General features: G+C 43.8%; 1 protein-coding gene across 1 annotated transcript in view; it reads left to right on the top strand.

The window, feature by feature from the left end:
• TDRD9 (tudor domain containing 9) overlaps positions 1-13,865 on the top strand; it is a 113,725-nt gene that overhangs the window by 25,381 nt on the left and 74,479 nt on the right. The window contains 5 exon segments of the mRNA XM_028100421.2: positions 3,478-3,575; positions 5,624-5,845; positions 6,726-6,848; positions 11,008-11,088; positions 13,577-13,741. Of these exon segments, the coding sequence (XP_027956222.1) occupies positions 3,478-3,575; positions 5,624-5,845; positions 6,726-6,848; positions 11,008-11,088; positions 13,577-13,741 (689 nt within the window).

The following is a 13,865-nucleotide window of genomic DNA, read 5'->3' as shown; positions in this document are numbered from 1 at the left end:
AATATTTTAGTTGTGGTTTCCATCTTACTCATAGCTTTTCTTTTGGTTTTAAGGGAATGGCCTGTGTGGAATATATACTAACTACAAAGGGAAACACGTTGTTTACTTTTATATTCAGAATGCCATTCTGTACTTGAAAAAGTGATATGTAATGGTTAAGTCAGCAATGTAGTAATTAAACTTATTCTATGTAATGTGCAGTGTCTGTATTTTAAGTAAAGAGATGTTGGGCACCTGGGTGGCTCCGTTGGTTAGGCGACTGCCTTCAGCTCAGGTCATGATTTCGGAGTCCCCGGATTGAGTCCTGCATCGGGCTCCCTGCTCAGTGGGGAGTCTGCTTTTCCCTCTGACCCTCTACTCTCTCATGCTCACTCTCTCTCTCTCAAATAAATAAATAAAATAAAATGTTATATATTCCAGTTCAAATCTATTATATACTGTTTGGAACCCCTAACTGCTAAATTTTTTGGTTAGATTTTTATATATGCTTGATGAGAATATGGTGGGGTGGCTTAATGAAGAGAAACTGGCAGTTTTTATGGTTTCCAATTTTTTCCAGTTCATGTAAAATATTTTAATATTAGGACAAAAAGATAAAAGGAAAATAAAAATAGTGAATTTTGAGCTTGACATATTTCTCATGGCACTTTTGGATTACACTTTGCCTTATGTAGTTTGCTGATTTTCCCTAAATTATCCATTTTCTTTTCTTTGAGAACTTAACCAATGATGCTTTTCCTGGTCACCTCCTTTGATTTTGTTGCTGATGCACAGATGAAAGAGCCATGTGGCCGTGAACATTTCCCTGTTTGGTTTCCTGTCCCTCTCTGGCGGTGGACTTGGAGGCAGGACTTGATTTGTGCTGGGTGTCCTTCAGCCAGTGACCTAGAAACGTCCAACTGTGTTTGTGTTCTCTGGAGGAAGGGCTAGGGTTTAGACAATAGAGTTAAGACTTTGAGTATTTTTTTCTGTAGGATTTCTGTCTTTAAGTAGCAACCTTCAAAATGCATGTAATCAAGGAATGTAAGTCACATCAATGTTGTCAAAGTAACGGCTCTGTTAGCACAGTGAACTGCGTCTTAAAGTCTCTTAGCAAACAGCATAGCTGCTGCCTTTTTTGTCATTCTAAGAGCCTTTGCCACCTTGGTGCCTCTTTGCAGAGTTGCTCCTGCCTTTCTCATTCCCACTCTGTCCACGCTTATTCTTCTTGCAGTGGTGTTCCAGCTCAGGAGCTCCTCTGCTGCTGTGTGCATCCCTCTCCTATATTACTGATTGATACACCTGCCAGCATCAAGTATGGGAACGTGTTTGTTTTTCCTCTATTTTTATAAATATCTGATTCTTACATTTGTGGGTTGGCCTGGATACCCAGCCGCCATTCAGAGTTCGAAGTAATTTAATGAACTGTTGGAACCATTTTTAAATCAGGAACTGTCCGCGCATTGAATTTTGCTCCACCTCAATGTTTGGCAGGTAATGTGGTTAATTCTAAGGACTCCTTAGTTGAGAGAGCCTTCTGGAGGGGTGAGACCAGGGGTAGGTGTACCACTTGGGAAAACAGGGTGGCATTGGTGATGGAGTTCTTCAAAAGATGAGCAGATTGATGGGAGGAAAGCGAGACAGGAGAATGGAAGAAGAATACATGTTTTTGAGAGTCCCAGAGCCAGTTGTGCACTGACGAGAGGGTCAGAGAGCTGAGGGCAGGATTTGGAGAACCCTCCTGTGGCTGTGGCCCCTGGTGCCCTAGGAAGAGTGCTGTTGTCCACAAAAAAGCTACCTTGGTTCTGAGAGATTATAACAGGTCTCGCTTCTCTGTTTTTAAAATTTGGAACAAGTACTACACACCTCGATTCAAATATAGGAGAACAGCTATATTTTAATTATTATTAGACTAGTTATGAAACAATATGTGTATCAGGTGGGAAGGGACTATGGCAGAACACAGGAGGAGGAGATGATGGGGCAGAGAAATGAAGGGCTGGGAGGAAGGGGGGGCGTTGGGGGGAGATACTGAGGAAGGGGAATGAGCTCTAAATTTGGAAGAGGTGGGAGCATTTAGAGAGTATTTGTTTTGGAAGTAAAAACTTATTTCCCAATAAAAGTTTGTGTCCTGGGGCGCCTGGGTGGCTCAGTCGGTTAAGCGTCTGCCTTCAGCTCAGGTCATGATCCTAGGATCCTGGGATTGAGCCCCGCATCGGGCTCCCTGCTCAGTGGGAAGCCTGCTTCTCCCTCTGCCACTCCCCCTGCTTGTGTTCCCTCTCTCGCTGTCTCTCTGTCAAATAAATAAAATCTTTAAAAAAAAAAAAAGTTTGTGTCCTGTGAATTTCGATGACTTGCCAATCCGTCAGGTGATGACTTGAGGTCCAGAATTTCTAGCATTGCTGGAGAGCGGGGGTATATTTATAGGAGGATGATAATGGTCAGAGCGCTGCATCATGCATCTTTATCAGAGTCAAGTTGCTCCTTTTCAGGACACCTGTAGTTCGTCAGTGGTATTTGGTGTCTACTAATTTATTTTAGTAGTAAGAAACTAACAACAGGGCGCCTGGGTGGCTCAGTCATTAAGCGTCTGCTTTCGGCTCAGGTTATGATCTTGGGGTCCGGGGATCAAGCCCCTTGTCAGGCTCCCTGCTCGGCGGGAAGCCTGCTTCTCCCCCCCCTGCTTGTGTTCCTGCTCTTGCTCTCTCTCTCTCTCTCAAATAAATAAATAAAATCTTAGAAAAAAACCTAATAACAAATTGGTGCATTCTCAATTTGAAATAAAAGTTTGTTCTTTAAGCTAACCATTTTAGTACTGTCAACCTTAAAAAATTAAACTGCCAGTTATTTTACCAGCAAAAGAGATTTATCTGGGAATAACAGAATTTCAATCCACGACAAGCAAGGTAGAGAAAAACCTGAGAACAAAGCAGAGGAGACTCTTTTTTGGGGGGCGGGGAGTGGGGTTGTTGTTGGGAGTAAACTGAGCTCAAAGTATAACTGGGCCGTGACCGTCTCCCATTGGCTGGGCTGTTGCAGGGGCGGAGGAAACCTCCCTTCCTCCTGCTGGGAAGGTAACATAGTATCCCTGAGCAAGGGGCGTGTCTTCCCGTTGGGTCTGCAGTGGTCAGTGAGGGGGGCGGGCAGGAGCGCTGCTCCTGCCCGCCTCCTCAGGCCATTCTAAATGAGGTGTCCTTTACTAATTTTCGTGGTACCATTTTCAGGTGCTAGGTACTGTGCTTTGTAGGTCTTTCATCTTAGGAGGTGGTGCTAAGCCTACCACGCTGATGGCTGTGATGGAGGTGTAAGTCTGCTCAGCTTGTGTAAATGATTAATAGTGGGTACTGAGGGAATTTACTGGTTACCCTGCTGCATTGTTAGCCTGTAGAATGTACTTTTACATTTGTGTGTGTGTGCATGTATATGTCGTATATAATGTTGGGTTGTTTACCTTCTCCTTTTTCAGATACTTAATTGTATTTGTTTGTCTGAATACAGGTCCAGGGCCGTCTTCGGCTAAATTAAGCAATGTGACATGCATCCCAGAGACAAATTATAAATATCCTGATTTGCCTATAAATCGATGTAAGGAAGAGGTAAAATTATTTTTGTCATAATATAATTCTGCTGTTTGAATAAACGTCTGAGGCCCAGCTTTTTGGTTTACGGTGTGAAAGTGATGAGGTGCCAGGCCAGCACACCTGGCTTGTGCCAGACTCGGAGGTGGCCAGAGCAGCATGTGCCCGGGCCTCATAACAACCGTGTTATGGTCTTCCTTTGGGCTGCACTTTGATTTGTTCAGCCTTCCCTCCTCTGAGGTAGCTGGAGGGAAACACCGCTGCCGGGCCCAGGAGCGCTGCTGCTTGGAAAAAACTCACTGCCAAGTCTTTTTGTAAATTAATAATGTCCCCTGGCCACAGTTCTCTCTAACGTTCTACTGGCCTATTAATTGATTTGGTCAGTCATTGGTATATCATTTTTTTAAACAATGCTGGGCCAGATATTGCAGCAGGCTGATTACGCTTTTAATTAGTTACACTTTCATTTTATTTTACTTTTATTCATTTATTTTTTAAAGATTATATTTATTTATTTGACAGAGAGAGACACAGCCAGAGGGGGAACACAAGCAGGGAGAGTGGGAGAGGGAGAAGCAGGCTTCCTGCCAAGCAGGGAGCCCGATGCGGGGCTCGATCCCAGGACCCCGGGATGATGACCTGAGCCGAAGGCAGACATTTAACGACCGAGCCAGCCAGGTGCCCCTAGTTACACGTTTTTTTTTTTTTTTTTTTTTTTAAGATTTTATTTATTTGAGAGAGAGAGAATGAGAGAGAGAGAGCACATCAGAGGGGATAGGGTCAGAGGGAGAAGCAGACTCCCTGCCGAGCAGGGAGCCCGATGCGGGACTCGATCCTGGGACTCCAGGATCATGACCTGAGCCGAAGGCAGTCGCTTAACCAACTGAGCCACCCAGGCGCCCTAGTTACACGTTTTTAAACCAGGTCAGAAGTGAGCATGTTGAAACATTTAACATACTAGTGGAAGGATCAATTACAGATAAAACTAAACCATAAATGTTCCAAATTTAAGTTTTGTTTTAGTGAGCCATAAACTTTTGTGGAGTATATATTCTTTATTAATTTTTAGAGGCCTATACTCATAATTTGTATTCCCCGACCATAGCAATTGCCAGAGAGATAAGAGCTTAGATAAATTTAGGGTGGAGTCAGGGAGTGGTAGATAGGAATTAGGTTGGAGTTTTTAAAAATGCTCCATACAGTCTGTAAGTGATACAGTGGAAATTAATTGTTTGAAAATGCATCTGCAGAATTTCAAGTGAAATTTTAAAACCAGGGCTTGGGTGGCTCAGTCGGTTAAGTGTCTGCCTTTGGCTCAGGTCCTGGGATAGAGTCCCGAATTGGGCTGCCGGCTCAGCGGGGAGTATGCTTCTGCCTCTGTCCCTCTCCTCAGCTTGTGCTCGCGCTTATGTGCGCTCGCTCTCTCAAAAATAAATAAAATCTTTAAAAAAAAAAAAAAGGAAAATTTAAAACCACCTGAGGGTAATAGCAACAGTACTTTCCTGTTTTTCAGGAGAATTGTGTAAGATTCATTACAAAATTTTAAAATAATCTTTAGACTTAACAAGAACTATAGAAATCCTTGAGTGTTTTCATTTTTTTTTTAAAGATTTTATTTATTTGAGAGAGAGAGCAGGAACACAAGCCGGGGAGAGGCAGAGGGAGAGGGAGAAGCAGGCTTCCCACTGAGCAGGGAGCCCGATGTGGGGACCTGAGCCGAAGGCAGCCGCTCATCCGACTGAGCCCCCCGGGCGCCCCAGGTGTTCTCCGTGTTTGGGTGGAGATGTGGAGGCCTGGAGCGCTGGGCTGCCCGGGCTTGGCTTTCTGTGGCTGTTAGCAGTTCCTGTGCTCAGCGGTTGGAGTGCTTTTCAGAGTAGCAGCCATTTGTAGCTTGCTTTCTCTCTATTGTGATACTTAGATGGTTAGGTAATAATTTAACTTTTAAAGATGAAAGGAAGATAAACTCTGAACATCCTACTAAGATAAAGTTTTTGGCTTATAGGTAATACTGTATGTCATTGTTAATTTTGTGGCAATTTCAAAAGAATTTTTTTTTTTAATTCTAGGTTATTTCTCTGATAGAAAGTAATTCTGTGGTGATTATACATGGTGCCACGGGTAGTGGTAAAAGTACTCAGCTCCCACAGTATATCCTGGATCATTATAGTCAGCACTCTGCCTATTGCAACATTGTTGTGACTCAACCCCGGAAGATAGGGGCCAGCAGTATTGCCAGATGGATCAGTAAAGAGCGAGCCTGGACGTTGGGTGGTCTGGTGGGCTATCAGGTGAGATTGAGAGCAAGCCGTCTCCCTCCTTGTGAATTTTTTATTCCATGTAAGTTGATGATAGGATGTGGTTATTTTCTTCTGGATTGGAAATGAAACCAACTGCTTACAGAGCAGAACTGTGGTGTAATTTAAAAAAAAAATAGTGAAACTGAATTTCTTAGCCAATTTCTTTTAAAGATTTTATCTATTTATTCCAAAGAGAGAAAGGTAGCCCTCGCACGAGTAGGGGGAAGAGTAGAGGGAGAGGGATAAGCGGACTCTGTGCTGAGTGTGAAGCCGGATATGTGGCTTGATTTCAGCCCCCTGAAGATCATGACCCAAGCCAAAATCAAGAGTGGGACTCTCAGCCGAGCCACCCAGGTGTCCCCGAAAATAGTGAAACTGAATTTCTTGGTAATAACTTCAGTTTCTCAGTTGAACAGGAAAGAAGTGAGAATTCTCAGGCTCATGGCTTTTGTAATTTTTCTTTGTATATAGAGGTCTTTGTACACTGTTGTCTTTATGTAAAAATGGTACAGATGAGACATGACTAGATAAGCCATAGTTTACCCCCCCCCCCCGAAAAAGAGAAGAAAGAAATCAACTTGACAACAGTTTTCGTTTTTATTTTTAAGTAGGCTCCACACCGCTCGTGGAGCCCAACGTGGGGCTTGAACTCATGACCCTGAGATCAAGACCTGAGCTGGGATTAAGAGTCAGATGCTCAGCCACCTGAGCCACCCAGGCACGCCAAGAACAATAGTTTTAAGTTCTGTATTTTTTATTCCCTTTCTTACTTATCTCCAATAATAAATGGACATAGCCTTTTTTGGTAGTTAAATGCAAACCATTTAAACCTGAAAGTTTTCTCCTTTCTCTTTTCCTTCTCTACTTTTAGGTAGGGTTAGAGAAAATAGCAACAGAAGACACCAAGTTAATTTATATGACAACAGGGGTCTTGCTTCAGAAAATTGTTAGTGCTAAGAGTTTGATGGAATTCACCCATGTCTTCATTGATGAAGTAAGTACTTCTTTTACATAGCTCTGCTCTGATGTTCATATGCTTATTTTAGAAGAGAACCTTGCAAATTACTGTAAATGTGCCCTTCTTGTAAAGTATCAAAAAGTACTGTGGGTCTATATCTGCCTTATTCTGTTCATGAATGTTGATTTTCTGTTTTGCTCTTAGTTCTAAAATGCAGGCTTGGAGGTTGGCGACTATGACCGCATTCCTTGTTTAGGGTAGGGTTGGCAGACTACAGCTCTCAGGCCAAATTTGGCACCTGTCTTTGTAAATAAAGTTTTATTTGAACACAGGTTTGCTTGCTTGTTTATGAGTGTGGCTGCACTGTGGCAGAAGAGAATTGTGGCTGCATCAGCCGCCGTGTTTGCAGAGCTGGACATCCTCACTGTCTGCCTTTTGCAGGGACAGTCTGCCGACCCCTGGTTTAGAGTGTTAGCCCCATCAGACATTGGTATGTAGGTATTTTGTGTGCATCACAGATACTTTCTGTCTACTATAACAAGAATAATAGTGTCTTTTAACAAAATCAGTAAATATAAGATACTGATATAGTCTCCTTTCGGAAAAAACCTCAAGAGTCTGTCTTTGCGCCAGTCTTAGCTTTCTGGGTTTTGCTCAGGATGGAATATTTAATTGATTTTGTTTATATTTTATTTTTTAATTTTTTTTTAAGATTTTATTTATTTATTTGAGAGAGAGAGAATGAGAGAGAGCATGAGAGGGAAGAGGGTCAGAGGGAGAAGCGGGCTCCCTGTGGGATTCGATCCCGGGACTCCAGGATCATGACCTGAGCCGAAGGCAGTCGCTTAACCAACTGAGCCACCCAGGCGCCCCTGATTTTGTTTATATTTTAAACAAGAGTTTTTTGAAGTGGGAGGATGTTGTATTCAGACAATTTTCCCAGGAGTTTTGGAAATACTTCCACCCCACATTCTTGAGTTTTAAACCCCAGTATTTATGCCTTAAGAAACTTCAGCAAAGAGAGAGATTTGTGGAAGGTTGGAGATGGAGCTGAAGACAGAGGCTGAAATGAAGCCATCTGGGTGGCCGTGGAGGGTCAGGTCTCTCTACTCTCTTAAGTGTGTGTGATCATTAATAACACACATACTTCAGGTAGAACTGAGTGGGTGCATTTGCCAGCTTGTGTACAGTTAAACATGGTTTTATAATTTTTATTTTTATTAAAGATTTTATTTATTTGAGAGAAGAGAGAGAGCATGCACACGCACGAGTGTGGGGAAGGGGCAGAGGGAGAGGGAGAAGCAGACTCCCTGCTGAGCAGGGAGGTAGTGCGGGGCTGGATCCCAGGACCTCAGGATTGGGACCTGAACCGAAGGCAGGTGCTTTACCCGACTGAGCCACCCAGGCACCCCTAAACATGGTTTTAAATTACTAGGGACTGTTTGGGAGAGTAGAAAGTAGGAAAACGATCTCTTGTTCTTTGCAGAATAGTGTAATGTGCAGTATGGTTCAGGATTTTTCTTTCTTTTTTTTTTTTAACTTACTCTAATTTAACTTTATTGATGCCAAAACCCTCATTTACATTTTTCATAAAATTATGCAGCAGTTCTCTCCGCTTTAGGGACAAAGCTAATAAACAAATACATAAATTAGTATATTTTAATTAAACATTATCCCATGAAGTAATATTGTACACCACTGTCTAATACAAGAACAATTTTCTTACTTAAAATCAGTACAATATTAAAATATTAAAACTCATTAAAAATACTTTACAAACATTCAAGTACTCTGAGTTCTGTATCTTTAAAGGTTTTATGTTGTTGTTATACATATGATATAATTCCTAAGATCTTAGCAAAATAGTGCAAGAAACTAAGGTTACTTTGCAGAAATGCCCTGATAAATGTTTGTTTGTTTGTTTTATTATGTCAGTCACCATGGTTCAGGATTTTTCTTTATGATTTTTGGCATTTTTGAGTGTCTTTGGATTAGATAGGGAGGAAATGCAAATTTCATGGGCAGTGTACTCAAAGGCGGCATTGCCAGGTTCACAGTAGTTAATCGCTTATTGAGCCTTCCGCTACGGGCTCCCCACAGCAAATGGTGTTGCGGGGTTTGCCCTGGGCAGTTTACTCTAGAGCTCTGCAGCTGGCATCCTAGTGTATTTCCTGTGTGTCCACTGCCTTTCTGTCTGAGTGGGCTTCTTGTGCACACACCTGGGGGATGAGGACACACCCATCCACCTATGTTACTCACTTCATTCTTACCTGGAGCCGTGCCATCATAGCTGAACAAGAGTTGGCTGCTCTCAGCAGGAGCCTGCTCTGCAGGGGACTGTTGCTAGCAAAGACCTGTCTTGTCACTCTGTTAACAACAGCTTCTGGCTCTGCTGTATCCCCAGCTCCGAGTAGGCATGCTAAGTATTTGCTTCAGCAAACGTTGGATTGGATTATACTTGAAATTTTAGGTTTATAAACAGTGTTGTTCCAATTGTGTGGGATGATTGAATTTCAAAGCAAATCTAAGAGCAAAGATTGAAGATGGCCAGGCAGTTGAAAATGGGATGATAATGTTTTTAACTTCTCAGCTCTTGAAAAACAATAAACTAGTTTCGGGTAAGCCATTCATTCAAGAAGCTTTTTTCTGGTACCTGCCTCATCAGGTGCCGAGGTGCTAAAGACAGGTAAATGGTGGTTTCTCCTTTCAGCCAGTCTCCTGGGGAGACAGACACCTGCTGAGGTATGTGTGTTTATGTGCTGTGGAGAAGGCCAGTGGCAGGGAGAGGGCTGTGGGCGTCCTGGGGAGAGCGGGGTCCTCGGAGCGGGAGAGGAGGCAGGGTGGCTTCGAGAGCCCAGGGCGAAGCCGGGTCGTTAGAGTCAGAGTGTGGAAGTCGAGCTGAAAGCTGAGGAGATGGCACTTGGGGGCTCTTCACTGATGAGAGTGTTTTTCCTTCTCAAGGAAGAGACAGAATGTTTGTGTTGAGGAGGTGTTCCGGAGTCTGATGATAGGACAACATAAGAATTAGATTTACAATGGTGTTTCTAGGATTTCCAGCCGTGGACGTGAACATTAGATACTTTCCAGCTGCTGTTTTTTTGTTTTTGTGTTTGGTTTCTTTTCTCTGTCCTCCCTTCCCCATCTCCCCTTTCGTGGGGTGTGAGGCAGGGGTAGGACCTGGAACAGACGTGGCTGTGGAATAAATGATTGGGCCTTTGACTCCGAGGGGAAGAGAGCTCCCTCTTTCAGACTCTGTAGCTAATCTCTCCACTTTGGCAGCGAAATGTCCCAGAATAGAATCTTCCTGTGCCCTGATGCAATGAGGTATCCTGGCTAAGTGACCGAGTAGCGGGTGCTTGTGGAAAAACAGCCCCACGTGACCCAACCCTTTGCTGTTGGCTGGTTCTGGGGCTGGCAGAGTTAGGGGGAGGCTGAGGGAGCTGTGGGACCTTGGGTGGGCTCTGTTTGAAGGGCTCCCACCTGAGGAGGGGGGAAGTAGCTGCTCTCCCTGAGTGGTAGAACTTGGAGTGAACCATCCAGGGGTGACCCCCTTCACACCATTTTCCAAGTGCTCCTGCAGCTCGCTCTGGTGTCCTCAGCTCCTGACCTGGGTCTGCTTTCCCTGTTTTTGACTGATCTAACTGTTCAGAGCCCACCCTAGCCCACCCTTGGGAACACAGCTCTGCACATCATGGATGGGGTACGCTGCTGCCCAGCCACAGCTTTCACCCTGTACTTACTTGCTAAAATAAGTGTGACGTGAGACTGAGGCAGAGGTGTGTGGCTGGCCAGGGATAGCATGGGGAGGCTGGTCCGGTTGTTTTCTCTCCTGGGGATGGCTGGGGGTGATTTTGGTTGTTATAGTGACCCGGGGACATGATTGGCATTGAAGGGGCAGGCCCAAGGATGCTCAACATTACTCTGCCCAAATACCAGTAGGGCCCCAAAGAGAAGCACAGGGGTGGGGTTGCGGACAGTGACATGCCTCTTCTGTGCCCTCTCGTTTGTGGGCCAGTGTTCCTGGCTTCCTCTTCCCTGGGAGTGATACCGGTCCCAAGGAAGTGCCTTTAGCAGAGAGAGAGAGCAGATTTGTCCCCAGTCTCCTGGGTGCACCATTAAAACCACTTCCCTCTGTTCGCTGGGCAGTCGCGTGTGTTGCTTGATATGTGGGGTGCCCCGCTTTTTTATTTTGTAGGTGCATGAGCGAACTGAAGAAATGGATTTCCTGCTGTTGGTGGTCCGCAAACTTTTAAGAACAAATTCACGTTTTGTGAAGGTAAATTGGATTTCATGAGTAACAGAAATATTTAGGGTTAAGGTTTATTATTTAGTTTTATTTTTCTTTATTTTTACAGAAACAGTTGAAAGCAGTGACTCTTAAAAAATGTGTCACGCATACTTCTCCACATTTTGCTAGGAAGCTAGCTCAGGGGCATTTTCTTAGGATCGGAGTATGGAATACTTTTTGGTTATTATGTTGCATTAAATTCTAAAATTTTCTCCAGGCAGATAATGATGTAATAATAGTTGACTCTAATGCAATGCTGGGTGTTGGTTGAATGCACTGCTTTTGGTTGAAAAATTACCACAATTTGAAGGTATGTGAATAATACATCTGCAATCTCTGTTTTAAAAACAGCACCAGAGCACATGGAAGCTCGAGAGTGGTTATGTGGGTGGCTGTTATAGAGACTTCTGTTTTGGGTTAACTGAAAGTCCGTGGGGATGTGAGCATTGTTTGCATCTGATGTGAACTAAAAGGAGCAAGGTGTGAACCAGACCAAAGTAACGAGGGGTGATAATAATTATGCATTCTGGACATAGGCCGTCCCTGCCTGTGGGGACAGCTTTCTGAAGGGCAGCCACGGTTGCCGTGAGGTATCACCGTGTAAAGGGCTGTGACAGGGTTTATTGCTGTTGGAAAGCAGGTTGCTTTCTAAACATAAAGCGTCTTGTCTTCCAGTGTGTCGGCTATTTATTTGCTTATGGAAGCATTTCTTCTCCTTGCCCCGCCCCCAAGATGGGGCTGTCAGCCTCTCACCTGGTGGGCGCTCAATGAATGGAACCTGACATTTGCACACGGTTGTCTTACTGCTCGAGGTGATTGTAAAAAGAATGCAGGAATTTGGCTGTTTTATTCCTTTTTTGGACTCTTAAAAGATGACATTAAAGATTGTTCAACAAATTGGGGCCTTTCTGGGTTGTCATTTTAAGACTTTTCTACTTTTAGTTAGATACCGACTTAATTACGTTTTTTAAGTTTTCAGTGGGAAGGAGAACCGAGAGTACTAGTGGGTTTTAAAGAGTCTGCCACACCGCTGGTGATGGTGGTCAGGAGTTTGACACCTGTCATAGAAATTGGAGGAAACCATTAGTTAGTTTCAGTATTTTCTTAATTTATTAAGAAACTTATGAAGCAGAATATTTTCTGGGCCAAGAAATTAGAAGTCAGGTTCTAGATGGCATTGTACTGAGTTTTTTGAAATGCTCAAAAATTCTTTCTTTATTACTTTTTAAAAAGAGAGCTGCTGCCAGAGACTTCGATTCAGGAGTGTGGGCAGATGGGCCTGAAGGTCTTCCTTTCTGCCACACAGACCCGTAGAGGTTCCTGGCTGTGTGCCGTCCCCGCAGCTGCTGACTCCGCTGCCCCTGCTGGCTGACCACGCTCAGCCCAGTCTCACCCTGGACAAGCAGGTTTCTCGGGCTGCCACGTTGTCTCTTTGGAGGCGAGGCTGGTGGCAGTGTGGAATCTTGGTTGCCCTGAGCAGTCTGGTTTCGCCTGATGACCGCACGCTGCCTCAACAGAACAAAGGCCCTGCGTGTCATTTAGCCTCACTGTCCTTTGGAAGACCATGTAGAGCTCATCTGCTGTGACTGGTTCTGCCCCTTGGGGGCCGTTCTTACATCCAAGTGGCTTCTCCGAGCCTTCCTTCCAACATCAGGCATCTCATCTTAAAGTGAATTCTGGTTAATATGCTTTTAAAATACCCTTTGGATCTAATGTCGAAGGATAGAATCGGCATATTTTGTATGCCCACTAACTGCAGATAATGCCTGTATAAAGTTGTTACTTTTCTGCTATGGTGCACACACCATAGATCCTACTCGCCAGGATGCAGTGGGTAGTCAGCAGCCAGCAGAGAGTTGTGTTTACCCCTGGTGAGCATTTCTGAGGCTGGTGGATGGTGGACATTCTTCGTTGAGCTGCTGCTACCTTATCTAGGGCACATCTGGTGTGCTGTGGGTGCTGCCCCCGTTTTCACAGCTGAGTCTCTTAAAGGTGTCCTCTCATATTGGGTTTCTGGCAAAACCAACACCTGAGGTGGGTCCCCTATCCTCTGTGTCCCGCTCAGATCTGGACTGGTTCCTTTTGGCTTAGAACCAAGGTCTTCCGACTCCCATGTTCACCAGGGCTGCTCTACTCCCTCACTTTCTGTAACACCTTATCTAGTAACTTACTCTCTTGTTTTCTGTTACAGAGTTTCATTTTAGATAAATGGTTATAATTTAGCTTTATCGGACATGTAGTTTCTCACTTGACAAAATTATTTAAGATAGTAAATAATTTAAATAATAAAAGGTGGTATCTCCGAGCATTCTTCAAACTGCAATAATTAGTATTACACTAGGGATTAAATCAGTGTATTCTACTAAAACTTTGAAAATTATTAAAGCAGAAGACAAGCTTGGCATTTTAACAGTATTTCATTTCAGTTGTTATTATGACTATTTTTTTTGTTTTAACGGTTTCTCTTATTCTGTAGGTAATCCTCATGTCGGCCACCATCAATTGTAAAGAGTTTGCAGATTATTTTGCTGTTCCTGTTCAGAACAAGATGAACCCTGCTTATGTTTTTGAAGTGGAAGGAAAGCCCCATTCAATTGAAGAGTATTATCTTGATGATTTGGGGCACATTCATCATGGCAGGGTATGTTGGAATGCATTGTTTCTTTTATGGTGAATGTACTTTTTTGTTTGAGTAAGCCTGCATTCATCAGCTGCAGTTGTTAAGACTGTAGCAGAGCTTGAAGTCCAAGCTGGGAGATGGTGGG

The sequence above is a fragment of the Eumetopias jubatus genome, unplaced genomic scaffold (assembly GCF_037043125.1).
Source record: "Eumetopias jubatus isolate StellerSeaLion01/CBP00866 unplaced genomic scaffold, mEumJub1_p1.0 scaffold_7, whole genome shotgun sequence".
Classification (NCBI taxonomy): Eukaryota; Metazoa; Chordata; class Mammalia; order Carnivora; family Otariidae; genus Eumetopias; species Eumetopias jubatus.
This window is presented reverse-complemented; position numbering and strand designations above follow the sequence as displayed.